We start from the raw sequence: 27,893 nt of genomic DNA, 5'->3' as shown, positions 1-27,893 counted from the left end.
CGGGGTCTGCTTTTCGTTGCAGTGCAAGGGCTTCTCACTGCGGTGGCTTCTCTTGTTGCGGAGCACGGGCTCTAGGTGCACGGGCTTCAGTAGTTATGGCACGCGGGCTCAGTAGTTGTGGCTCACAGACTCTAGAGCACAGGCTCGGTAGTTGTGGTGCATGGGCTTAGCTGCTTCAAGACATGTTGGATCCTCTCGGACCAGGGCTCAAACCCATGTTCCCTGCACCGGCCGACGGATTCTTAACCACTGCGCCACCGGGGAAGTCCCCTTTGTCCATCTTAAATCTGGCTGTTTGTTTTCTTATTGTTGAGTTTTAAGAGTTCTTTGTATATTTTGATACCAGTCATTTGTCAGATATGTCTTTTACAAATATTTTTTCCCAGTCTATGAAGTTTCTTCTCATTCTCTTTAATATTATGTTTTGCAAAGCAGAAGTTTTTCACTTTAATGAAGTCCAGCTTACCAACTCTTTCTTTCATGGATCTTACCTTGGTGTTATATCTAAAAAGGTATTACCATATCCAGGGTCATCTAGGTTTTCTCCTATATTATCTTCTTGGAGTTTTATAGTTTCATGTTTTACATCTAAGTCCGTAATCCATCTTGAGTTAATTTTTGTGAAGAGTATAAGGTCTGTGCCTAGATTCATTTTCTTGCATGTGGATATCCAGTTGTTCCAACACCACTTGTTGAAAAGATTGCCTTTGCTCCATTCTATTACCTTTGCTCCTTTACCAAAGAACAGTTGGCTTTATTTACGTAGGTCTATTTCTGGGCTGTCTATTCTGTTACATTGTTCTATTTATCTATTCTTGTACCAATGCCATACTGCCCTAATTAGTGTAATTTTCTAGTAAGTCTTGAAGTTAGGTAGTGTCAGCTCTCTGACTCTGTTTTTTTTCCACCAACTAATCTGGGTCTTTTGCCTCTCCATATAAATTTCACAATCAGTTTGTTGATATCCATAAAATAACTTGCTGGGATTTTGATTGAGATTATATTAAACATATAGATCAAGTTGCGAAGAACTGACATTTTGAAAATATTGAGCCTTCCTATCCATGAACATGGAATATTTCTCCATTTATTTCTTTCTTCTTTGCTACCTCTCATGAGAGTTTTCTCATTTCACTCATATAGATCTTGTACATATTTTGTTACAGTTATACCTAAATTTTTCATCTTGGGGGGTGCTAATGTAAATGGTAATGTATTTTTAATTTTAAATTCCACTTTTCCATTGCTGGTATATAGGAAAGCAATTGACTTTTGTATATTAACTTTGTATCTTTTAACCTTCCTATAATCACTTATTAGTTCCAGGAGTATTTTTGTCTGTTCTTTCAGATGTTCTACATGGACAATCATGTCATTTGTGAACAAAGATAGATTTATTTCTTCTTTCCAAATCTATATAACTTTTACTTCTTTTTCTTGTCTTACTGTATTAGCCAGGACTTTTTCAGTAAGATGTTGAAAGGAATGATGAGAAGGACAACCTTGGCTTGTTCCTGGTCTTACTGGGAAAACTTCAAGTTTCTCACAAGTATGATGTTAGTTGTAGGTTTTTGAGGGTATTCTTTATCAAGTTAAGGAAGTTTACCTCTAGTCCTAGTTCACTGACAGTTTTTATCATGAATGGGTGTTGGATTTTGTCAAAATCCTTCTCTGCATATACTGATATGATCATGTGATTTTCTTCTCTAGCTTTTTGATATGATGAAATACATTAGTTAATTTCTGAATGTTGAAACAGCCTTGTGTACCTGGGATAAATGCCACTTGGGCATGGTATATAATTCTTTTTATACCTGTTGTATTCAATTTGGTAATACTTTGTTGAGTATTTTTATATTTATGTTCATGAGAGATATCAGCCTGTAGTTTTCTTTTCTAGCAATATCTTTGTCTGGTTTTGCTATTAGAGCAATGATGGTTTCATAGGATGATTTAGGAAGTCTTCTCTCTGCTTCCATCTTCTGGAAAAGATTGTAGAGAATTGGTGTACTTTCTTCTATAAATGTTTGGTAGAATTCACCAGTGAATCCATCTACCCTCTGGCTTCTCTCAAGTTTTTTTCTTTATCATACATGCACCCCTATGTTCATACCAGTACTATTTACAATAGCCAAGACATGGAAGCAACCTAAATGTCCATTAACAGACAAATGGATAAAGAAGATGTGGTACATATATACAATGGAATACTACTCAGCCATAAAAAAGAATGAAAATATGCCATTTGTAGCAACATGGATGGACCTAGAGATTATCATAAGTGAAGTAAACCAGAAAGAGAAAAACAAATATCATATGATATCACTTATATGTGGAATCTAAAATATGACACAAATGAACTTATCTGTGAAACAGAAACAGACTCAGGAGACATAGAGAACAGATTTGTGGTTGCCAAGGAGGAGGGAGGGTGGGAGAGGGAAGGACTGGGAATTTGGGATTATCAGATGCAAACTATTATATATAGGATGGATAAACAGCAAGGTCCTACTGTAGAGCACAGGGAACTATATTCAATATCCTGTAATTAAACCATAATGGAAAAGAATTTTTTTAAAAAAAAAGATATTTATCTTTGATCTTCTGAAGTTTGACTCTGGTACGCCTAGGTGTAGTTTGGTTTCTTGTGGGGTGTGTGATTGTGTGTGTGGTTTTGTGGTGGGGGGGTTGGTTTGGGGTTTTTTTAGGTAAGGGGGGGATTTATGTGGTTTGGTATTCTCTGAGCTGTCTAGATCTGTGGTTTTGTGACTGACACTGAATTGGGGGAAATTCTCAGTCGTTATTTCTTCACACGTTGCTTCTGGGTTTTTTCCTCTCTTTCTTCTCCTATTCCCATTATGCATATGTTTCACATTTTGTAGTTGTCCCACAGTTCTTGGGTATTCTATTCTGTTTTTGGGGGTTTTTTTCCAGTCTTTTTTCTCTTTGCTTTTCAGTTTTAGGAGTTTCTGTTGTCATATCCTCAAGCTCAGAGATTCTTTCCTCAGCAGTGTCCAGTCTACTGCTGAAACCATCAAAGGCAATTCTTCATTGCTGTCACAGTGTTTTTGATCCCTAGAGTTTCTGTTTGATTCTTTCTTAGAATTTCCATCTCTCTGTTTTTGTTATCTGTCTGTTCCTTTATATAGTCAGCTTTTTCCATTAAGGCCCTTAGGATAAAAATCACTGTTTTTGTTGTGGTTGTTATTGTTTGTCTGTTTGTTGGTTCCTGGTCTGATTTAATGCCAGCATTCCTGCCCTAGCTGACTCTGGCTCTGATGCTTGTTCAGTCTCTTCAAACTGTTTCTCGCCTCTGAGGATGCCTTGTAACTCCATGGTGGACATGATGTACTGTGTAAAGAGACCTGTGGGGAATAGGCTTTTAGTGACGTGGTGGTGAGGCCAGCGATGGGGCATTCTACACTCCTACATGAGGTCTCAGTCTTTTAGGAGCCTGTGCCCTTGGACTGTGAACTTTACAGTACTTCTCAGGGATTTTCCCTCCTTTAGGTGCGACAGGATGGGTGGAGCAGGGAGCTGGAGTGGGCATTTCCCTTCCCCCAAGTAGGTTACACTCTGATACAACCTCAACTGTTTAGGCTCTGGTGAAATATTTTCTTCTGCTTAAGAACAGAATGCTCTGATGTGTCCCCACATACACATCCCTAAAGAATACTGAGAATGAGTTTCAACATCACACGGACTTGAGGTCTCAACCCCAGGTTGGCAGGCACTTAATCTTTCTGAGCTCTGATTTCCTTGTCAATAAAGTGTAGGTAGTACTACCCAGGTTACAGGATCACAGTGAAGTTTAGAGAGTTCATTTAGAGCAAGTGCCCAGGGCCATGCCTGATGCAGAGGAGGCACTGGGCAAGTGAGTCTTCTTCTTCCCTATGCCTCCCCTGGAAAAGGCATTGATTGGCTTTAAGTCCCTAACCATAAAAAGTAATTTCCCATTTCTTCGCCCTTAAAGCTCTCTCTCACTCTCACCACCTAACCTTCCCCTTTGAATGATCAGGGATTTGGGTTCTGTCAAGGCACAGCACTGGCTCCCTGCCTCAACCAGATCTGCCTGTGGCCGTTTCTCCCACCTGCTTCCAAAGTGGCAGGAGGTACCCGGTCCTGAACTCATGCAGCAGCCGGCAGGGGCACTGGGCACGGGCTGCGCTTGGCTTCTGCTCTCCAGCTGGGCTCTTCTGGTGGGGCCATTTAGCAAGGGGACCTGGGTCTCCACCTCCCAGAAGAGAGCCAGGGAGTGTTCGACATCCCATAGGGCTTAGGAGGATAAAAACCCATGTAAGAATGAGGGGACGTGACATCTACAGCCCAGTGTCCCCCCTCTCCGCCTTCCTAGGGACTACAGGCATTCTCACGTGCGTCTGATTGTCTAGAAAGAATATTTGCTTTCGAGTGCCATTAGCCTTGGGTTTCCTCCATAGCTCATTAGACTGTCATCTCACTATCTCAAGAACAGCTGTTTCCATATTGACACTTCCTTTCCAGGATTATGAAGGGCCGCTGGGGGTTTCGTGGGAATGCAAGGCTTCTGCAAGATGAGATAAAAGGAACACATCAGGCCTGGTGTTTTGTAATTAGTCGTCACCAGTCTGGGGCCCTTGTAGCTGAGATGCTGCCGGGTTCACAAGAGAAAATAACACACACACGTGTGTGTACACGTGTTCGTGCACACATACGAACACACACAACACCACACTGAAGTAAAGAGCTCAAAAGGTGACATCGGGACTTCCCTGGCGGTCCAGGGGTTAAGACTCGGCGCTTCCACTGCAGGGGGCACCATTTTGATCCCTGGTCAGGGAACTAAGATTCCACATGCCACGTGGCATAGACAAAAAAAAAAAGAAGGTGTGATCAGTCAAAAGCATGAATGACCCTTCAGGACTGGTTCCAGAACTGATGGCAGTGCCCTTGCTGATGTATTTGTCTTTCTCCTTTTGTCTGTCTAGCCTCATCTTTTTTCAAAGGATTTAAGGTGCTCCTTTCCGAGGTATAGTTTAAAGGCTAGGCGTTCAGCAGCTATTTCAATAGCAGATCTGTGGACGGAGAGCCCTGTAACATACACTGAAGGAAAAGAAACCAGACGAAACGAAGCAGGTCTCCTGAAACCTTTACTTGTTGGATTAAGTAACCTAGCATCTGGACTCAGATCTGTCCATTCAGAAAGAGGCCAGGCAACCCAGGTCTCCTTCCACAGCCTGGTGTCTGCTATCTGCATTCCATGCACACCTTCTCAAGGCCGTCGGTGCCCTTCTAATTGCCACCCATTGCTCCCAGGGCCTCGTCTGGCTCAAACTGCCTTGAACATTGCTCCTTCTCCTTACAATTTCTCGTTTTTATCAAAATCATATGTGTATGTGGCAATTTTCATAACATTTTAAAGTTGAAGAGTACTAGAAAACTTATAAAGTACTAGAAAACAAAAACTTATAAAGAGTACTAGAAAACTTTAAAGTTGAAGAGTACTAGAAAACTTATAAAGAAAACTTTAAAGTTGAAGAGTACTAGAAAACTTAAAAAGTACTAGAAAACAAAAACTTATAGAGTACTAGAAAACTTTCAAGTTGAAGAGTACTAGAAAACTTACAAATAATACTAGAAAACTTATAAAACTTATAAAGAGTACTAGAAAACTTTAAAGTTGAAGAGTACTAGAAAACTTATAAAGTACTAGAAAACTTATAAAGAAAACTTATAAAGTAAAAACCTATAACTTATAAAACTTCAACATTTTAAAGTTGAAGAGTACTAGAAAACTTACAAAGAAAAACACTAGCCTCCATTTCCCTTCTTCCCATCTCTTGAGTCCCTCCCCAGGGGCACTCATAGACTTTCAACTGTTGCTTCGGATTTCTCAGTCATCTGTTTATACTGTGGTTTCTTTTTTTTTTTTTTTAATATATTTATTTATTTATTTCTGGCTGCATTGGGTCTTCGTTTCTGTGCACAGGCTTCTCACTGCGGTGGCTTCTCTTGTTGCGGAGCGCGGGCTCTAGGCTCACGGGCTTCAGTAGTTGCGGCACATGGGCTCAGTAGTTGTGGCGTGCAGGCTCTAGAGTACAGGCTCAGTACTTGTGGTGCACAGGCTTAGTCGTTCCAAAGCATGTGGGATCTTCCCAGACCAGAGCTCGAACCCATGTCCCCTGCATTGGTAGGTGGATTCTTAACCATCGCACCACCAAGGAAGTCCCTATACTGTGATTTCTTAATTCCTCAATTTTTGGTATTTTATGCTGCCACCCTGAAAGATGAGGCTTAAAATTTACTTCCATTGTACTCCACATCCCTACCGGCACACACATATCTCTTCTCTACTATCTTTTCAATATATCTATATCACAGTTTAAATCAAAATTCAGTTTTATTGTGACTACCAAGATATTATTTACAGCTGAGGACAGTTGTATAGTATAGTTGTATATCCTGGATTTTCCAACTTTATGTTTTTCCAGGAATTAACAGTTGCCTTGTTTCATTGTTCACTTACTTAATATTCTATTGTACCCATCAAGCATTTTTCTCTACGATCTTCAGTAGAGCTGTGTCTCTCCTCTCAATTTGGGAAACTCATTAGACCCTCAACCTATTCCTTTTTTCTTTCTTTTTTGAGGCATCCTTCCTGGCTCCCTCCATCCTCCTGCACCAATTGGACTAGCTCTGTACGTCTCTTGTACCACTGTCTTCTTGAGGCTCTTTTTTTCCAATACTCTGGGAGCTCCCTTTGCACCAGTCCCGTGATCTGCTCTCCTTTTCTTGGAACTCATGTTCCCCTCTTTGTAGGTTTAGCTTTCTTTTGCTGGAGATTGTCTTCCAGTAAGCTCCTAAGAAAAGGTGCCTGAGAAGTAAATTTTTGTGTTCTTGAATGTCTGCCCTCACACTTGACTAATAACTTGTCTAGTGGTTATTTGTCTGCTCTTGAAATCCAGACCTACATGTCCAGGCTTGACTCCCTTCTTCAGTTCCAGGTCAAAATGTTCAGGCACCAGAAATTCTGTCCATCCAGAGCTACACGTTATCATCTCTCCAAACCTCCCCCTTCTCTTGTGTACTTATCTTAACTGAATAGGACCATCCTTCCTCTAGTCCCTCAGTAAACAGGAACACTCTTCTTCCTTCCAGCATTTATAACTCGCCAACATCTTGTATTCAACCTCTCACCACCATCCTAGTTCTGGACTTAATCATCACTCGTTTGGACAATTGCAGTGACATTGTAACTGCTCTTCCTGTCTCTATACACCTTGGTTCTCCATTCTACACTTCATCCTTTATCACTCAAGTTCAAAATATTCAGGAAGATAGTATCACTTCCTTTCAAAACGTAACTTTTAATGAATCCCTCTTGCAAATAGAATAAGATCTAAAATATATTCTTCTGTAGTATGAAAGTCAGAATCTGGTCTCATTGTCATTTCTGACCATCCTCGTTGTTACACATGTGATTCCACTGCCTCATTCAAGTTTCACAGTAGTCTTCTTATCTGTATTCATGCTGCCGAGGTTTAAAGTTCAAATAGAATGGAGTACCCCAAGCAAAGAGTAACAGAATCCCTTACCCATCCTAATTTACATCTAAGGATTTGCCCATTGAAGGAATTTTGCCCATTTTGGCCATGATCTGATATTGGGAAACCCTTTGGCATTTTGACTTATGGAACCCCTCTAGGGCACACTTAAGATAAGGCATATTTCTACTATATGAGACTCCTGGACACCCATCTTCCTAGCAGATTCAAATGCCTTCTTTCCTCTCCTTGGGAAAATACAGACCGTGTGGCTCATTCCAGAGACCCCTGGGCAAATGGGCAGTTACCCTTGTAAATGACATGTTCCTGGGCACAGGAAAGAAAGCAATCTGATGGCCAGAATGAAAACCACCCTTTTTTGCAGCATCAGGGGGATCAGTTAAACCAAGATGAACCATTCTCCTATTGAAGAAAATTACATGTTAAATTTCTCCTCCTGGAAAAAGGAAGCATGGAAATTAGAAGCAGATTTAAGAGTTGGTCATTTACCACCCAATGCTTAACTGAAATTTGAGAGCTAAAAAAAAAAAAAAATCAAAAGTCAACATCCATTGACTGTTTGGAAGTGTACTACGTATATATATTAAGCTAATCCTGGGTAGTCAATACCACAGATAAGGACATTATTTATTTGTCCATTCTAGGTGCAATTACACAGTTTAACCAGTGCAAACAGCACTTCATAAATATAGCAAATCAATGCTAGTTATCAAAATCCATCCACAACCGATAGCACATGAAAGAGGGCTTTGCAAATGGCCTCGAAAGCCAATCTACACTGCCAGCCCCACACAGGTCAGGCTATTTACTGCTTAATCACACAGGCATCCCAGCAATCTTATTGATTCCTCAGGACCTGGCCACGACATCACTCCTAATAGCACATGCGATAAGCCATTACCACCATGCAGAAGAGCCATCATCCCAGGCTGCGGCCATTGGTTGCCTGACTTAGCCTCATGCTGGGAAGGGCAAGTGAAGCTCTGATGGGGGCAAATCATACCCAGGCCACATGTGAAGAACCTTCCTAAGGAGCAGTGAGATCCATCAGCTGCTTGTCGTCAGGAGGTCCGCCTGTTCCCTCTTTCCATGGGTGAATAGTTGAATAATCCTGCCACCATGCTGATTAACCTGTTACTTGATGTCCATGAAGCAAGGCTTGCTAAGACAGAATATGGACGGATCTACCTCATAGGCCATTAATATTTTCCACTTGACATTCTCTTTGGCTTGATCATTGCCATAAAGATTGAAGGAGATGCTTGGATGCCTGGTTAGTACACAAGGTTTCCATCAGCACAGGCTACATCTTCTTCCCTATCCTGGAAGAGGGTGAGATCTGGTTTCCTTTGTGATGGGATGTGTGTTTTTGAGTTGATGGGGATAGAGGGTCTTATTCTGGGCTAAATTCTCTACTCAAATGAAACATCCTCAAGTGGGAGTTTTCAAAGCTCCGAGAAGAAGCCTCTTTACCCCTCCCCCCCAATAAAAACGGGGCCTAGCTGCATGACCCTTAGGGAATTCAGACGGATGAAACATGGCCATCATAGCAGGCTATGTATGAAGAGGGGGAGAGGTAGATGGTGAGGTCCAGGAAGGCTGTTGTGGTGACAGAGTTAGCAGGAAAACTGTGTGTGTGTGTGTGTGTGTGTGTGTGTGTGTGTGTGTGTGTGTGTGTGTGTTTGTGTGTGTGTGATTTACAAAGAACTTTCACAAACATTATTTCATTTCCTCCTGTAGGGTAGGCAGGTGTGCAGTAACCTTCCAGGTGCCAACTCAGGTATAAGGCCAGTGTCCTTTCACTTCCCCATCGCAGAGAGGAGCTGAGTTTCAGGAACAAAAAAGTCTTCCAATAAGCAAAAGTTCTCTTGTGTCCTCAGTTCTTGGCCCAGCACCTGATACACACAGTAGCCATCTAGGAGAGGGTAACAGTTCACGGACTGTGAGGCCGCTTACAGGGGACCTCGGACAGGTGACTTCAAGGCTCCCTGCCTCAGTTTCTTCATCCAGGGAAAACAAGATTATCTATTTGATAAGGTATTGTGAGAATTAAACGAATGACCGTACTTTTAAAAACCTTCAGAAGAGCGCCTGTAATAGAATGTGCTGGGTAAGGGGGTTGCCATTATGTCATTAGACACTCAGTCAAATAATTGTTGAATGAAGGATGTGCAGCCCAGGCAATGAAAAGAAATGACAACATTGGTTTAGACAAGGACAAGGCCAGTGTGGAGCGTGGTATGGAATACAAGACCACAGACAGCATCATCTCAGAACCAAACAGTAAACTCACCCTCATCCACCAAACCTTTTCCCAGCAAGGATAACTGGGGGTCACACTGAAGGGTTCAGATTAAGCTTCCTTTATTTTCTTTGCCAGGCTGGTCATGGAGGAGAACTGTTCAATGAAGCCCAGGACAGGGCCCAACTAGGCAAAGGAAGCTTGAAACAGAGAGAGAGAGAGAGAGAGAGAGAAATGGGGAAGGAACAATTCATCTGCCTACCCAGGCTCCCTACAGTTCTACCTACTGTTTCTTCCAAATGCCGTAGCAGGAGGGAACGTCTGTCCAAAGATGGATAATACCAACCGTGCATAGCATCAGTGCAAACCTTAGTTCCAAGCAAGAGAAACCTAAAGTGTCCTGCGCGGGGACCTGTCAGTAATCCCGTGGGGCCTGGGCACGTGAGGTCTGGTGACTCCACGTTCTGTTCTGAGGGATATTGGCTTTCGTGTTTGGCCTAAATTCCAGCCATTTTCAAACAGAAAATTATGGCTGTCAGCAGTATTTCTGTTTGCATAGCCTCAGTCACAGCTTACTCTAACAAGATGTGACATGAATCACGCAGGTTAGCCGAGTTAGGAGCTAATGGAAATGGTGCTGGAATGTTGAAGAAAGACAGAGCTTCCCTCCCTCCTGCTGGAGGAATTTTCCAAATTGGTTAGGAATGTGTTGTCTTCACGTGTGTGTTTGGGTCAATCTCTGCCTATTTACTCTCTCATCCGTTTTACATGACAGTCGTTAGAAACTCCAAATGTCATTCAAGGCTCCAGCTCAGGGCTGGTGTGGGGTGATGCCGGGTGTGGGGAAGGTAGGAGAGGTCAGGGCAGGAAAGTCTCTCTCTGGGACTGGCAGGTATTTAAACCCAATCTTGTCCTTGCAGGGTTCCTGTGGGTTCTTTGAAGACCCTGCCCTGACCCCTTTCTCACTGCTGGGGATTTCTCACTGGGGTTCCCAGGCACAGGTGATACCTCTTAACATCCTCGAACCCAGTACCAGTGTGTCGGGGCTTAGTGGTCCCCACACCGACGGTTCTCCAGCACCAGCCGGCTGTCTTACAGTTCAGCTCAGTTCTGACACTGTCTACCCGAAGATGGCATTGGATCCCACAGGTTGAGGGCTCAGTCCTACAAGACCTCCCTGCCCCGACTTCAGACGCCAGCTGTAAGTCCAGGTCATCACCTGAGCTTCTGACCAGATGGCTACAAATCAGACCCCCTTTGGGGGGTTTGATTCCTTTGCTAGAGTAACTCCCAGAACTCAGAAACATTTTAGTTACTAAATTACCAGTTGATTATTAATGGATATAACTCAGGAACAGCCAGATGGAAGAGAAGCATAGAGCAAGGTGTGAGTGCACCAGGCTCCCCCAAATCTCCAACCCAGAAGCTCTCCAACCCCCAGACTCTTGGGATCCTTAGGGAGGCTTCATTACATCATTGATTACATCATCAGCCACTGGAGACTGATTCAACCTCCAGCCCCTCTCCCCTCCCCAGAGGTCAGTGGGGTAGGACTGAAAGTTCCAGCCCTCCAATCACAGGCTTGGTTCCTCTGAACCAAGCCCCATCCTTAGATGTCCTAGGGACTTGCTAAAAGTCACCCGTGAACATAACAAAAGGCACCTGTTAGGAAATTCCAAGGGTTTTAAGAGCTCTGTGCCGGGAAAGCAGGCTAAGACCAAATGTATATTTTTGATTATAGATCACAATATTCTACTCTCTCCCAGCTGGCCATGTAAAGTCTTCGCCCCCAGCCTCTGTCAGCCACCCTCCACACAGCACACTGAGCACCTAGGATGAACCAGGGCGATGGGATGGGATGGGACTTAACCTCCCCTCCCTTTGCTGCGGGCGGCGGCTCCACTGGGTCCCTTTCCCCGTATCCCTCCCCGTGGGCGCCTCACAGCCCCTCTCCCCGGGCCTGAGGTGAGGGGCCAGCGGCCCCCCCTTCTGCCTCTTCCCCCTGCCCGGACAGCCTGCAGGGCGAGGTCACCTGAGGGCTTCACACCCTCCCTCGCACGCCCTGGAGCAGGGGTAGGCGAAGCTGGCCCCTGCTGCCTTGAAACCGCCAATAAAACCGAGAAAGAGCCCTTTCACTTCCTGCCTAACTGACAAGAGATAGTGGCTCGAGATGGACTTTAGGGGAAGCATCTCATCTGTCCGCTTTCTGTTGTCTTCGTTTCCCCAATATAAGCCATGTTCCGCCTCTCACCAGAGAAAGAGTGAAAATGAACAGGAAGGCCAGAGATGACGTTCTTCAGATTGATTCTGCCCTTCTTTCCCGAAGGGCGCTTCAGCTCAGCCTCCCAACACTTCTCAGCTCTCTGCCCTTTGACCCTGACCCCAGGCTCACAGGGACCTCAGGCTGCCCTCTGACCCTGGAGCTTCATTATGGCAGCCCTCCCCCTCTCCTACAGCGTGCCCTCAGTCACCTCCCCCAGCCGACACCTCTGTGTCCTTTGACCCCTTCTCACGTTCTGCCGAATGAACAAAATCAAGCAGTGCGAGTGAGCTGACTGGTGCGGGCGAGTTACAGTCTGCGGTGAGACAGGCATCCGCGTGGACCCGCCAAGGGCCGAAAAGATTAGCCTCCCCGATGGTCGCTGCGGGCCCTGGGCCAGCAGCTGGAGTGAGCATTTGGTTCTGGTAGGTCAGGCTCACTCTGGGCAGGAGGGTGCGATGACCGGTCCCCATTTCTGTTGCCAGCGTCCTCCCAGGAGGTCACCCGCCTTCCGCAGGGCTGCCTAGCAGGCGCCAGCACGGTCAGCCGTCCAACATGGGAGTCAGCGCTCGCACCCGTGCACACGTCACCCCGTGGAACCTTCCCTCTCCTTCCCACCAGCACTGGCGTCAGCAGAGGCTTTGCCCCTGACCGGCCATCATCCCCAGCCCCCTCTTTCCCCTCCTGCTATCCCTGACCATTTGACTGGATACAGCTTGCTTTGGTGTGTGAAGACCATTGATTTTCCTGAAGCACGGCTCCATCGACTCCTATGCATTTTCATTCCAGGGTTCGAATGTGAACACTTTCACTGAGACTGGAAGGAAATATTCAAAACGAACAACTACAAAGCTTCACCAGGGACTTCCCTGGCGGTCCATTGGTTAAAGACTTCCAATGCAGGGGGTGTGGGTTCGATCCCCGGTTGGGGAGCTAAGATGCCGCGTGTCTTGTGGCCAAAAAACCGAAACGTAAAACGGCAGCAATATTGTAACAAATTCAATAAAGACTTTAAAAATGGTCCACGTTAAAAAAAAATCTTTAAAGAAAAAGCTCCACCAGCCTTGAGTGGGTGCTGGCCTGCCAGAGTCATCAGAAGCAGCAGCTTCAGGGACTCTAGAAGAGAGGTGCGTCTTCCCCACGTCATCTCCCAGCAGCCTTCATTGACACCCCGACCCGGCAGCATCCTCCCGGCCTGTCCCGTGCCCATTAGGCTATTCCCTTGATGCACAGGGAACCCTGTCATCCACCACCCTGGTAAAAACATGCTCTCTTTAAGTGATACACTCCCTCGCTGCTCTCCCCAGGGGATTGGTTCCAGGACCCCTGCCGATGCCAACACCTGTGGATGCTCGTGTCCCTGATAGTTGGCCCTCCGTATCTGCAGGTTCCACGTCTGCAGGTTCCCCCAACAACGGATCAAAACCTCTATCCATGGTTGAATCTATGGTTGCAGAACCCACGGGTGGAGAGGACTGGCCGCACTCCACTCCGAAGGCTTAGCTCCAGGGACGTCAAAGCGGCGGTTCCGGAGGCTCTAGCAGCTGCTCAATATAACGCCATTTCCTGTATTGCAGTTCTCTCTTTTTCAAAGACAGTGGTCTTTCCATTTCCCTGATGGGCCCCATGGACACATCTCCTTTCTAAATTTCCAAAGTGCTGTCATCTGATAAAGTCCTCAGTGGCAGGTGAGAGTACAAGGGACCGAGTCAGGCCCCGAGGTCACCCAGATTGACTTTGGCTTTCGTCTTAGCTCTGACAGTTCTAACTGTGCTACCTTGGTCAACTTACTAACCCTCTCCGGGCCCCGGTTTCATCACTTGTAAAACATGGATAATGGAACTTAATTCCGCCATGGAGTCAGCCCTCGGTGACCTTCCGCCATGTTGCCTGGCAACTGCTGGGTACTCAGTAAGCCTACGTTACCCTCACCTCTCCTAAAGTGGTCATATCCGCTTAGGTATGGGTGCATGTCCCCTCCCAAGAAACATATTTGTATTGTAACAGTGTAACAGTGGTCTTCTGGAAATAGTTTAGACTCAATAATCAATTTAAAATGTGTAAATCTCAAACACCCACAGCAAGACCATCAGAAAGATTGTTTTGCACAAGCTGAACTTTGAGAGCCTTCAAACCTCTCTGAGGAGGTGTCCACCTACTCTATGGGGACTGGGGAGGGCTCTCTATTAGCTGGGAGGAGGCGCCAGTGCTGATATGAGAAATGATCCTGGTCTCCACACCCCCAGGGTAGGGAATGGGGGTAGAATGAGTGGGGCTCAAATGTGTGGGAGTCTGGCCAACGGTTATTTTTGTTTCCATTAACATTCTCTTCTATATGTATTTTAACTTTAATCAAAGGCATATGTTTTTGTTTTATTTGCACTTAGTTCATCAAAGTGTCCCTTATGATCTGAACTATGCCACGAAGCCTTGAGCTCTTCAGCGAAACACTCATTAATACCCCTGGGAAACAGGAAGTTGCATTTAGTCAAATATAAATAAATCCAGCTCCCAGGGGCTTTGCCCTGGCCTGGGTCAGGAAAGAGACGGTGACTTCTCAGTTGATCTGACCCACGGCCCCCTCTCGAACTGCACTTGCAAACAGAATCCCAGAGCTTTGGACAGATAAGGGTTTAGAAAATGTGCCTATCCTTTGTTCAAAACCATTATGGAATCGAACGGGGTTTTATAAAGGAAAGAGGGTCTATCGATCTGGCCAAGCTATTGGGTAGCATTCCAGACGTATTTCCACGGGGCAGTGCAGAAAGGAAGTGAGAAAGAGGAAGCAGGGTCTGTGAGCCTAAGCCACCTCGCCAAAGACTCTGCAGGTCATGCTGGAGAAATTTCCATCTTCCCCTGTCTCCCCCCTTCCCTCTCACCCTTTCACAACTCTCAACGGCACATATGGAACCCATTACGAACAAAGCCCGATTGTTGTATATTTGGAATTTCCCACATCAACTTGATGCTTTCTTTAACTGCCTCTTAATGTGTGTCTGAGTTGGGTGCCCAGACCCACGTCTCCATCCTCCCACCCCACCGCAAGGAGCACCCCGCTTCTAAGCGTCTTTTTCCTGATTCATTTTCGAGCAGTGTAGAATTCCACTTTTTTTCCCCTGCCCCCCCCAACGCCCACTTCCCATCAGACTCTTAGAATAAACAGAACTTTCTTTTCCGTCGTTTTCAATAAACGGGTCTGTAGAGAATAAATAAAAACTGGTTCCCAAAGCCTAAGAGTGATATTAGGCAAACACCCAAAAGCATGGGATTTTTTTTACAAAGGAAATGGCATCCCTTTCGTAAAACCCCAGAATAGAGCAAAGCCGCGGAGGCAGAAATACGTTAAAAAGAAAAAAACTAAAATACCTCCAACCCTGGAAGCCCCTTACTTGTTTTCTCTTCGGAGTAATTTTCTCTGCTATAGAAACAAGCAGATTTAGGGAGGAGTAGAGATGGGAGCAGTTGCACAAGTGAGCGATATATCGGAAACAAAATCTTACAGGACACTTAATTTTTTAGAGCATGTGTACCAGCAGTCTGAGAAGCTTGTCCAGTGTGGAAATTATACCATCTGATTAGAGGAGAATAGACAAATGTGATGGGTAAATCTGAGTCCTTTTCAGAGCCTTGTAAAAATCAAACATAATTTCTTCGTGTTTATTGGCACACATAAAAATCAATGCTCTGTAACGCAAACATTTAAATGAGGAGATGCCAAATGCAAGTCTGCCTGGTATATTTGATTTGATTCATCTGAACCATGGGATACAAACATTTTCTCCTTTCTTCCCTCACACTTCCTCTTTGTCGACGCCATTCACATATATAATTAACTGTATGCCTACATTTATTTTCTATCCGTTGGAAAGCAGGAAGGAAAAAATATGCCTGTCTGATGCTCAGGGTCATACTTATAATTTATGACTGCGAAGAGCGTTTCCCCACCAAGTCCCCACTGTGTTATGTCACTGCCCCTCAGATATTTTTCCTGTGTCCAGAAGAGAGTGAAATCAGAATGCAGGATTGCACATTAATCTCTACACCAGATGGTGATATTCCAAATAGTCTTTTTAAGGTGAGCATGTGACCTACTGTATGGCCAAGGGGCTTTGGAGTCACGTGATGGAATGAATAATACGTCTGATAGGGCTTCGATTAGACAACTGACCTGGTTACCGTCTGCAGCCACGAGAAGCAAAGTTGACATTTCTGGATCACTCTCCCCAGAAGCGTCATTTGCCCACCCCTAGGACGTGCAGACTCACCGAGGGACTGACTGACAGGCAGGGGCAGACAGGAGGAAGCTGGGCTGCGCTGCGGGAGACGCGCTGAAGTTGCAGAACTTGGGCTCTTTTTCTTCTTTCCCCATCCCCCCACCTCCTGACACACCACATCTTGGCTCATCGGTCGGAAGAAAAAAAACTCTTTCAGTTATTTGATATTTGGGAAACCTCCAGGAGTTTCCCAGTTTTGAGGACGCCTCCGTCTCTCCCTTGGCTGGGAACACGCGCGCGCGTGCACAAACACACACACACACACACACACACACACACACACACACACACACACACTCACCCACGGCTCTACACCATGGTGGTTCAGGCTGCAGTGGCTCCGAATAGATCCCAGAGACTTTTACTGAAAATTCCTTATGGATCTCTGAGAAGACGCAGCGTGGAGAGGGTAAGCGACGTGGCGGGCTGTTTGTTCTTCCCCCGAGCAATTGCTCCAAAGAAAGGGAGAGGTTTCTTTTCGTCGTACATAGCATCCCTTCTGGTAGTCATGTTTTCCTGAAAAATTCAAATTCCTGTGACGGGAGAATACTATGGCATATGTAATTTTTTTTCTTTGTAGATAATGATGAGAAATTTGAAACAAATGTTGGTCGGCTGTGCATGGGGGTTGGGACTGTTAGAGATGAAACATAAGAGAAAAGATTGGGGTAGGGACTCTGCCCCCTGGAAAGAGCATGGACGATGAGAGTGCTCGTTGAGAAAAGCTTCGGGCTGCAAAACCTGTTTTCCTCTCCGTTTAGTGAAACAGATTCACTGGTGCAGCAGGGCTGCCAATTTCCTTTCCTCTGCTGAGTAACAGTGTCTGCAAAGGAGGTGATGATGACAAGGGGCTGTGACGCTTTGAGGGTTTCAATGATGCACCTGGTTGATTAAAATCCCCTCTGTTGTTTAGTTGTGGTTGTACTGTTTCAAATACCTTGCTGTCATTTGGGTTTTTTTACCATTATGGATTGTGGCTCTCTGTTCATTTTCTGAAAACATACTTACTTTACGGTAGCACCTGGCAGAGAAGATGCTGTAAAACAATAACAGGGATTTGTCCTCCTCCGGAGTGACTGATGTAGTTTGGGGGATGACGGTAGTTAATGCCAATCTGATCGTCCTCAGGACGTTGGGCTCATTCACGTGGGGACAGCGCCTGTACTCACGCAGGGGTGGAATGGTTTGCGGGTCCCAGAAACCCCCAAAGCCCCTGTTTGCATGGTGGCAGATCCCTCTGTGGGCTGTGGATGTCTGCTTAGACATTTTAGGTTAAGGTGTAATCTAAAATCAATAAGGCAGAGCGCCTCACAAACCGCTGTCGTGATAGCTGAGCGACCTGCCGCATCTTATAAAGGGGAAGGCATTTAATTCAAGCGACTCTTTCTGGTTTGTATACTGACTACTCGGTGATTTTTAAATTTACGGAGAACGTGAGTCAAGCTTTAAGACCACGAGGGGCTTTAAAACTATCGAGGTTTCCAGGTGGGGTTGACCTCCTGACGTCTGATGAGTTACATTTTGTTCTGCCATTTGAGTAGTAATGGAAGAAACTTCTCTTCCTATTCTGGCCGTGTGGAGGTCTTTCTTCTGAGACATATTTCTTGGGCTCCATGTCAGGGTCATCAGCTTAAATGTATTCAGGGCCTAACGCGTGCTCCCTTTTATACCAAGAGTTTTACAGTATAGGACCAACTGTTAGAGGAAAATTTGCAAATCGATCATTATATTTACAAATGTAGCTTATCTTGAATGTGATTTTAGGTTCCAGTGAAATTTTTTTTTCCTGTATGGTAACTAAGTTTATATAATACGTTCTGTTCACAAAAACTCCCTTGGAAATGTGAGTTGCCCGCACTGGAGTTGCACCACGTGACACAACTAAGGAGAGAATCACCCTGCACATTTGCACAAATAGTCCAGAGTAACCTATTTAACCATTAGAATCTCCAGATGGCTGTTTCATGAATCATGTATGTTTCATAAATCCAGATGTATTCACGTACCATTTCCATTATTCGTTTAAGAAGAACTGACAGTATATGAACACAGTGTCAGATACAGAACCTGTCTGTTGTATGTGCTGGTGTATACTGACATTCAAGACCCAGACCTATGTCCTGTCCTTGGGCACACACCAGTGTCTTAGGAGTCTGATCTGAAAACGTCTGGGCCCTTAAGAGAAGCATGTCCATCGCTGGAGCATCAGATGTCCTGTTAATCTTCATTGCCAGCTGTGAAGTGGTGGGGCTGAGACAGCATCACTCACAAAAGAGCCCCCTTGCGTTCCTACGAGGCTACCCTCTCAGCCTCCACCATGGGGAAGAGTGAGACTAATTGGAACATGTGACATCATGTCGATTTCCATTGGATATTTTGTGCCATCGCTGGTTTTATGACAACTTTCACAATCAGCGTCATCTATGTATATAAAAGGGGGGCAGGAAAGGTGAGAAATGTCATCTGCTTTCAGGGCAGACGCTGAGAAGCAGCGTTCTTTTCTTAGGACTCCCTGAATTAAAAGCAGCAACAGTTTTCTCAGTTGCATCTGCAGCCTAGAGTGCGCCAGACAGCCGAGTGATTCCTATGGTCTCACGATATTTAATGATGGTAAGACCTCGCATTTCCATAACACCTTTGCCCCAATGCACTTTCTTATCTGTTACCTCCCTTTACGATCGTGAGCTGCTAATGAGGCACAGAGAATGGGGATTATTACCCTTGTCCTGTATGAACAGGGAAACCAAGGCATGTGGAGGTTTAATCTTCTGTCCGGGGACATACAGTCAAGGACAGAGCAGGACCTCAAACTAGGGACCTGGTATCTTACATCCCTGCCATTGAGCCAGTGTTTCATCACCTTTGCTCCCTGAGGGAGCTTCAACATTGCAGCCTGGCCCTGAGAAATGGGTTATAGCCAACCTGTCACTAGTACTTCACAGGAAAGGAAACTTACCAAAGGCAGAGATGCTGACAACCAAAGAGAAGAACTCATGACCTAGTGCACTGACAGTCATGGGCCCTTACGTGTCCAGGATTAAGCAATGGCTTCTGTTTTCCAACTGCCTGGAAGTTGAGTAGAAAAAACAGAAATGCACCTTTCTAACTCTGCTGCTTAGACAGCCGTCAAATCCTGATTACAACGTGCTCAGGCTGGTTGACCAAGCCTGGTTCTTGTTCATATGTTTTCACAGACAACCATCAACCAACCCCTCACCATACTAGGCATGGCAGAAAAAGAAATCTAAGATGCCGTGTTTGGAGATAGGAGATCTGAGGTTCATATAAATGAAACTGTTATAAGTCAATACAATAGGGCTCTAATCCAGCTCCAGAATAAGTAATGAAGGTGATTCAGGTGCAACAGGAGGCAGCCAAGTGGGGTGGAAAGGGTGGGGCTTGCAGCCACACTGTCCCAGGAAACAAGAGCCTCACTGCCCACTAATTGTGTGACTTTGGCAGTGACTCGGGCCTTCTCAGCCTGGTTTATTCATCTGCACTATCTATCCTTGAGGACGGTTATTAAGGCTTAGAGGTGATGTGTGTAAGGCCCTACCATGATACATGGCGTGCAGAAAGAAGGTAATCATTAATGACGGGCATATTTTTAAAATTTATTTTATTGAAGTATAGTTGATTTACAGTGTTGTGTTCATTTCTACTGTACAGCAAAGTGACTCAGTTATATATTTTTATATATATAACTTTTTATATTAAAAATAGATATTTTTTCCATATTCTTTTCCATTATGGTTTATCACAGGGTATTGAATATAGTTCCCTGTGCTATACAGTAGGACCTTGTTGTTTATCCATTTTCTATATAAGAGTTTGCGTCTGCTAATCCCAAACTCCCAATCCATCCCTCTCCCACCCCACCCCTTGGCAACCACAAGTCTGTCCTCTATGTCTGTGTATCTGTTTCTGTTTCGTAGATAGGTTCATTTGTGTCATATTTTAGATTCCACGTATAAGTGATATTATATGGTATTTGTCTTTCTTTTTCTGACTTACTTCACTTAGTGTGATAATCTCTAGGTCCATCCATGTTCCTGCAAATGGCATTATTTCATTCTTTTTTATGGCTGAGTAGTATTTCATTGTATATATGTACCACATCTTCTTTACCCATTCATCTGTCGATGGGCATTTAAGTTGTTTCCATGTCTTGACTATTGTAAATAGTGCTATGAACATAGGAGTGCACGTATCTTTTCAAATTATAGTTTTGTCCAGATAAATGCCCAGGAGTGGAATAGCTGGATCATATGGTAGCTCTATTTTTAATTTTTTGAGGAACCTCCATACTGTTTTCCATAGTGGCTGCACCAATTTCCATTTGATAGGCATATTTTTGAAGTTTGACTTTGAGTAGAGGAACACTTGGCTTGTATTTTTTTTTAATTAATTAATTTATTTATGGCTGTGTTGGGTCTTTGTTTCTGTGCGAGGGCTTTCTCTAGTTGCGGTGAGCGGGGGCCACTCTTCATCACGGTGTGCGGGCCTCTCGCTATCGCGGCCTCTCTTGTTGCAGAGCACAGGCTCCAGACGCGCAGGCTCAGTAATTGTGGCTCACGGGCCCAGTTGCTCCGCGCCATGTGGGATCCTCCCAGACCAGGGCTCAAACCCGTGTCCCCTGCATCGGCAGGCAGACTCTCAACCACTGTGCCACCAGGGAAGCCCCTTGGCTTGTATTTTTAATAACCAGTAGCCTTTTACATACATTCTTAGTCACACTTACTGTCACCCAAAGATGTCCTCTAAGGGATATTCACCCAATAAAGCCAAGACAGAAGTATTTCCTGGTGATAACATCCCTTGAACCCCCAATTTTATGTAAGACATAAAAAATAGAGTGTTTCAAATTCATTGTACACCAGTGCCAAGTAAGTAAACTTACTCAAGCCCAGGTACTTCAGTAGGGTCTTTTCCTTCTCGAGCTGGTAAGGTAAAAATGAACTTCAGGGAAAATTCTAAGAATGTAAGAACATAACATATAAATGAGTTAAGGAGAGAGCAAAGGTGGACCTTTTGGGGGGAGTTTGCTTTGGAGATGGGGAGAATGTTGTATTGAGTTTCTATGACCCTACAATATGAGGAAATTGTTTCACATTGGAGATTACCGTTATAGGTCAAAAACCTGGGAGTAAGCGGGCCAAGCTGTATGTGGCCCAGCACGCGTTGTTTTAGTGTGTGTGTTTATTAAGGATGCCCACCTCCCCACTGATTTATCCTCTCTGTCATCCAGACCCACGTATCCTGGGTCCGGACGACCCAGGGTGGACCAGACGTCTCTCTTCTCTTGAGGCTCGCAATCCCTCATATTCAGCATGTTCAAGGTGGAATTCATGCTCTTACCCACAGTCCTGCTCCAATTCCTTCCACACCACCAGCCGTCTAAGCACCCACGTGAGAACCCAGGCCTCTTCCCTGCCTCTTCCCTTTCCCTGGGGTCCGCCATCTAATCACGTCTAACTCCTCCTTCCCATTTCTTGGTTCAGGCCTCCATCATCTTCCACTTGTCTACTTAAAATCCCTGCCTCAAGATAAGTACAAATGTCTGAACATAATTATAAGGCCCTCCATAATCGGGACGCTGCTACCCTTTCCAGCTGGTCTCTCCCCATCCTTTCCCCCGGGTATCGTACACTCCAACCATACTGAACACATCTGCAGTTCCTCCAAACTACCGTGCTCTCCCTTGCCACAGGGCCTTTGCTTGTGCTTTTGTAGGCTTGACACACACTGCATGCTCCCTCCGCCTTCTTGACTTCCGATTCCCACACTTCAGCCTAAAGATAGCATCCTGTTGGAAGCCTTTCCGGGTACCCACCCCCTCCCCAAGTATGAATAACGGCTCTTCCTTCCTTCAGGCTCTCAAAGCTCTCTGTATCTCCCTTACAATAACACAAATGACACTGCATTGAACCTGCCTGCTGCCTGTTTCCTCCACACCCATGATGACAAGCTCCTTGAGGGCAGGGAACACATTTCGGCCCCTGGTTCCTAGCAGGAGGGCGAAACATTCGTTAGATGAGAGAATGATTGAAATCTGAAAGTTGCTAGAAACTTCCCTCAGGGAGAAAATCTGGGAAGAGGATCAGAATGAAAACATAAACAGGAACAGCCTCACATCTTATGTTAAATGACCACCAGCCCCAGTTTTGCTGGTGGAAAATGTGTCCACACTTACATGTTAATACAGACTGAGGAGACAAATGCTTTTCTCCTGTTTATTGTGAGATCTGAGACATATCTTGAAGGGGAACAATGTGTGTATGTGAACAAGGAATCAGATTCATTATATGTCTCTTCACAGAGTAATAGGAATTGGACGCTTTTCTTGAAAAAAATAAATAAGAAAGCATTCTCTTTTACCACAGTTATTTAAATATCTAAGTAAAAGGGGTTTTTGTTTTGGTTTGGTTTGGGTTTTTTTTTGTCCTGGAAAGACTGAATTGGTGTGGTATTTCTGGAGCAGTATTTTTAACACAGTGTAAATTAAACCTTTTTGCACCCACATTATTCATGATTTGACGTGTTATTCCAGGTTGACGTGTGGCCTGTCTATTATTTTGCAAACCGTTACATTATCACAGCTGCTAAGCTGCATAACTTAGAAATTCAGAATACAACGGAGTCTCTGTCGTGGAGTGTGTGGTGCTTACATTCTGATGTATTCATGCAGGGAAGTGTGAGACTTTAGCAAAAACACATACAGCAGACGGCTTTTAGCGGATGTGTATTACCATGGAAAGCAGACAGCCCAGAAACGGTTCAGACAGATCAGTGTATTTATCCACACATACTATTATCCAACCCCCTCATCCTGCATAGGTTTTATCCTTTCTATAAATATACACCTCTCTGGAGGAGAAAGAACACGCACTATCTCAGGGACTCCGATTCTCGGGTTCACGGGCTGCATTGGAGGCCGTGTTCCCCACATTGATTAGTCCCGTGTGATTTTAAGTGACCCCCAGATCGGTGCACCAACCTTTATTTTATTTCTCACAGCAGCTCATGTCAAGTTAAACCAATGACTTCTCATCCTGGCCAGAATGAGAAGGCATAATGGAAAGGCTGTCCCTCTACTGGGTACCACTCCAGGGTTCTCATTCCTCAGGCTGGTGGGGAAGGCAGGACTGGAAATCTCTCTTGAAATGGTCAAGACTCCCAGGAACCTCACCGTCCTGCCCCGAACTACAGCTCTCAAGCTCAGCATGAAACTAGGTGATGGCTTCCCTCTTTAGACTACTCATCCCCAGGTCCTGAATCCTTCTTAGGACTCTCTTTAATGTCTTGGGTCAGATGACATCACTCATCCTACAGCAGTGCTTCTCAACCTTGGCTTCACTCTGGAAGCACCTGGGAAGCTTTAAAAATCCCAACACCCAAGCTGTACCCCAAACCAAAGAATGTCAGCATCTCTGGAGAAGGGACCCAGGCATCATCAGTAGTTAAGCGCCCGCTGATTCTACTGTGTGGCCACATTGACAACCACTGCCCCAAGGGGAGACTGTTGCCAAGATGGATTGTCTGGGCAAGATACTAGCTTAAAGAAATTAGCGAGTTCCTGTGCTTTCCGGTGTCTTCACATAAAAAGGAAATAAAGGAGTCAGTTGTGTTGGATTTTTAGTCAAGAGTGTCATTCTCAATAGGAAAAAAAAACTTCATCTTTTGAAAGTGTGTTCATATACCTGGGACATCCTATGAAGTGTCCAACACTTTGAGGTCACTTTCCGGATAGTTGAACACAGCCTTCTGAAGTCATAGTGGCTAGTACCATACAGGACTTCCTTTTAGATAATTTGAGATCAGAAACACCCAATCCAGCAAAGTTCTTCTCCACTGGAGCAGGGACAAAGCCCCTTCCGGGTGTATTTCAACCCACCATCTTGCAGCCACGTTCATAAAATCAATCCTGTATTCGCAGGACCCTCACTGTAGGTATTTTGAAAGCAGATCTCTTATAAATTGCTCTAGCAGAGTGAATGCTATCCACCTGTGTGATATAAGAGTTTCTTTGAACACATAGTTGAAAACAATCCACTTTTATTTGTACTGATTTATCAATGCACCTCTGAGAACGATAGCATCTTATGTGTAGGAAGCAATATAGGAGAAACTCTGCCATGCGGGGGGATCTGTGTTTTCTAATCTGGGAGTGGATGAATCACATCTGTGGATTTTTATTCTTTTTTCTTTTCCCTTCCTGGGCACTCAATTACTAACTGCTTCAAAGGACTTGATCAGTTTTTCTACTAAGTCCCAGAGCCTAGAGCCATGCCTGCCACAGCGTGATTATACATTTATTGAATGAATGCGAATAGATGAATGAAAAGAATGTTTTTATGGTCATAAACTCAAACAGAATTGTCACTCAAAGAATAGGGTTGCAGAGTGCCTGCATTTCTTATGCCGATAAATATTTGTGTCACTATCAGTTCTAACAAAGTGACTCAGTTTAGGATGCTAGGTCTTCTTGGTAGAGAACTTGCTCATGAAAAACTTCTTGTTCTACTCAATACTCAGTAATGACCTATATGAGAAAAGAATCTAAAAAAGAGTGGGAAAAAGAAAGAAAAACTTCTTGAAACCTTCTACACAATTAACCCTTCTGAGTATGTGGGCAGCTGTTTTCCTTCCCAATCAGAATCTGTGTGTATATTTCAAGATAGTCCGTAAATACGCCCCTGATCATTTTCCTCCACTGCCTGCTGAGTTTTCTCAAACGTGCCAAGGTCACATTTCCACATGGATAGGTTGCTTCCAAACGGTTCTTCCCGTCCCTCTATTGGAACATTAATCAGGAACGCCAATGAGGCTTTTAAAAGTATATTAATCATTTCTAGAAAACATGGTTCAACTTCAATTAAAACAAGTCAGTCTCAGAAGGTAGATACCCCAGAGGATCTAATATCTAGGACCCAGCACTCTGTGTTTTAATTCTACAGATTTTTATTTAATACCTGCTGCATGCCAGGCAGTGTTGGAGGCCCAGGGGCTGTAACAGAATCTCTGCTTTCATGCTGCGGCGGGCCTCCCTTTTACGCTGGTGTGGAACCTGCAGATACAGGAGGTTGAAGTACTGTGTACCGTGCCACCTTATAGAGGAGACTTGAGCATCCGTGGATCTGGGTCTCTGCGAGGGTCTTGAAACTAATCCCCCACAGATACCCAGGGATGACTGTAATTGGGGCTAAGGCCTGTAGGGAGATACACAGCAGGAGAAGGAGGGAGGAGAGGAGGGTGGGCTGCTTTTCCTACGATGTGGCTCTCTGTTAAAGGGGTATCGGAGGTGAGGCTTGAAGAAGTAAAAGGGAGCAGGGCATATGCGGCCATCTGGGGGGAGAACACGCCGGGCAGAGGACGCTTCACATGCACGGGTGTGAGGCAAGAGCACACCTGATGGATCTGAGGAGTAAAGGGGGGCGGGCCGGGGGTAAGCGGCGAGGAGTCGCGGACAGGGAAGCGTTAGGGGCCCGTGTGACAGAGGGCTGCTCAGGCCATGATAAGGGCTTCGGGGTTTTACTCTGAGCGGGACAGAAGGAGATGAGTGGTTTGGGGAAAGAAGGATGACCTCAGCTGACATGTGTTAAAGGAGTCCCTGCAGCTACTAGGCTGATAGGCAACGAGGCATGGAAGCAGGCGACTCATTAGGTCATGAGTGTAAGAATCCTGATGAGAAGTGCTAACTCTGGAGTTGGTGAGAAATGAATGGATCCTGGATTGGTCTGCAGTGTAGAATTGACAGGATTGGCCGATGGATTGGGTGATAGGGAAAGAGGAACCAAGAAGAGGAATCCCCATCTTGAGCAGCTGGAGAGTGGAGTTGCCGCTGAGATGGGGAGCACTGCGGGACCCGCTTGGGGTGATGACAGCAGGGCCGGGGAGATGAGGGGTTCCGCTTGGATGTGGTAAACTTGAGATGATAGTTAAAAACGCAAACGGAGGATGTTAAAAAGACGTTTGGTGTTTAGGCAAGAGTCTGGACTGGAGATATAAATGTGGACGGTAATCCGGGGGATGACAGAGCTGACTTATCCCAGGCTCTGAAGAACTGACTGTGTACATCTCTTCCTAACGCCACATGCAGTGACCACATGTGGGCCGGTTGAAATGCGCAGTGATGGGAGAATTTACACCGTGGAAACTGGCAAACATTACAAATCAGGGCTTTTTTTTTTTCTGAGGAGTCAATGGTTGAACATTTTCTGGTATACCCTTGGAGGATAGTGTTAATAGCCACAAGACTAGGTGATGTTACCTGGCTGGTGGCACAAAGAAATATCACAGGGCTGGACCCAAGTTTAGAGATCATTTCCAGGAGGAGGAACCAGCAAAGAAAGACAAATAAGTGCGTCCAGTGAGGTGCAAAGAGAATTGAAGAGAAATTCTCAGAAGGGAACGTTGGACTGTCCAATGCTGCTGGTAATCAAGTGCGATACGGACTAAGAAATCATCTGATTGCTGTGTCGTGAAAGAGCTTGCGTGCAAGCTGTGTGCGTCAGAATCACCCGGGATCACCTTGTCATAAAGCGGAAACTAACACACCATTGTAAAGCAATTATACTCCAATAAAGACGTTAAAAAAATAAGAAGAATCACCCGTGTGTTCTCTAAACCCATAGATGCACGGTCTCTCCCCAGACATACTGAATCTGAACCTCTGAGGGTTATAACGTGGACTAAAATTTGAGAATGGTACCGGAAGTATAGCTTTCCAGAAAAGAAAAAAACAAAAAAAAAGGCACCAGTGAGGTAGAGAAAAGAGCACAGCATAGGGAGGGGGAAATAATGGAGACAGGAAAAGGAAGAAACTCTCAGGACGATTCTTACTCAACCTCAGGTCAGTCCTGGAACGAGCAAGTAGACACCAGGATAAGGAATAATGGGTGAAAGTTATGACAGCCAAGGCCAGTAGCAAACCTTCTTCCCTACAGCATCCTAGAAACTCAGTGCTCCTGTTTTAAACAGCCCTCAACTTAAACCACTGTGTCAGAAAAATAAAACTGCAATCAGTCCCTTAGAGCTAGTCCAGCGGAAAGAAAAAGGCAAGAGAGAAGATGAAAGACAGACTTCAACATCTTACGTTGATCACCTGCGTCAAAAGCCAGTACCCCACCGCTCCGCCGTAGCTTTCCTGAGATCTCTCTGAAGAAAACCTCTTTTCTTTTGCTTTGTTTTGTTCTGTTTCGCTTCTGAAAATATTTTAAAAATGGGTTGCTGCTATCGTGTGTCAGAGCTTCATAACCCACCCGAGTCCCAGAATAGATTTAGAAAGTATAATTTAGGGCTGAGCCAGCTACGAAATGCCTGAAACGAGCAGGTCCTGGTTTGAACCCTGGATGTTGGGGTTTAGACCTGGTCTGTAAAAGCAAATGGATTTGGATCGAACTGCAAGAAATCACATCTTTGACATCAGGTTCTGAATCATTGGGTTTTCGTGGTGTTTCTTACAGAAGAAAATCTTGGTCTTATCTGCCAGTTGGGCTGAAGGACGGTAACAGCCTTTAGTAATGGGAACATAGCCCTTTATGTGGATCCCGTCAATCAAAGGGTTTCCACCT

The 27,893-nt window shown here is 44.9% G+C and overlaps 1 protein-coding gene across 12 annotated transcripts in view; it reads left to right on the top strand.

Moving 5' to 3' along the window:
• Window positions 1–27,893, top strand: part of FRMD4A (FERM domain containing 4A) — a gene marked incomplete at its 3' end in the record, with an annotated part of 767,390 nt that overhangs the window by 420,350 nt on the left and 319,147 nt on the right. Inside the window, exon 1 of one of the 12 annotated variants that reach the window (XM_079914362.1) lies at window positions 16,622–16,729. The exons of 10 other annotated variants lie outside the window; for them this stretch is intronic. In XM_079914362.1, coding sequence (XP_079770488.1) covers window positions 16,637–16,729 — 93 coding nt within the window. In that variant the 5' untranslated portion in view covers window positions 16,622–16,636. Of the gene's footprint in view, window positions 1–16,621; window positions 16,730–27,893 lie in introns of those variants that run through there. One more of the 12 variants, XM_079914363.1, reaches the window with a different exon arrangement.

Source organism: Stenella coeruleoalba (assembly GCF_951394435.1).
Source record: "Stenella coeruleoalba genome assembly, chromosome: 2".
Classification (NCBI taxonomy): domain Eukaryota; kingdom Metazoa; phylum Chordata; class Mammalia; order Artiodactyla; family Delphinidae; genus Stenella; species Stenella coeruleoalba.
The sequence above is the reverse complement of the archived record's forward strand: the minus strand, read 5'-3'. Positions and strand labels throughout refer to the sequence as shown.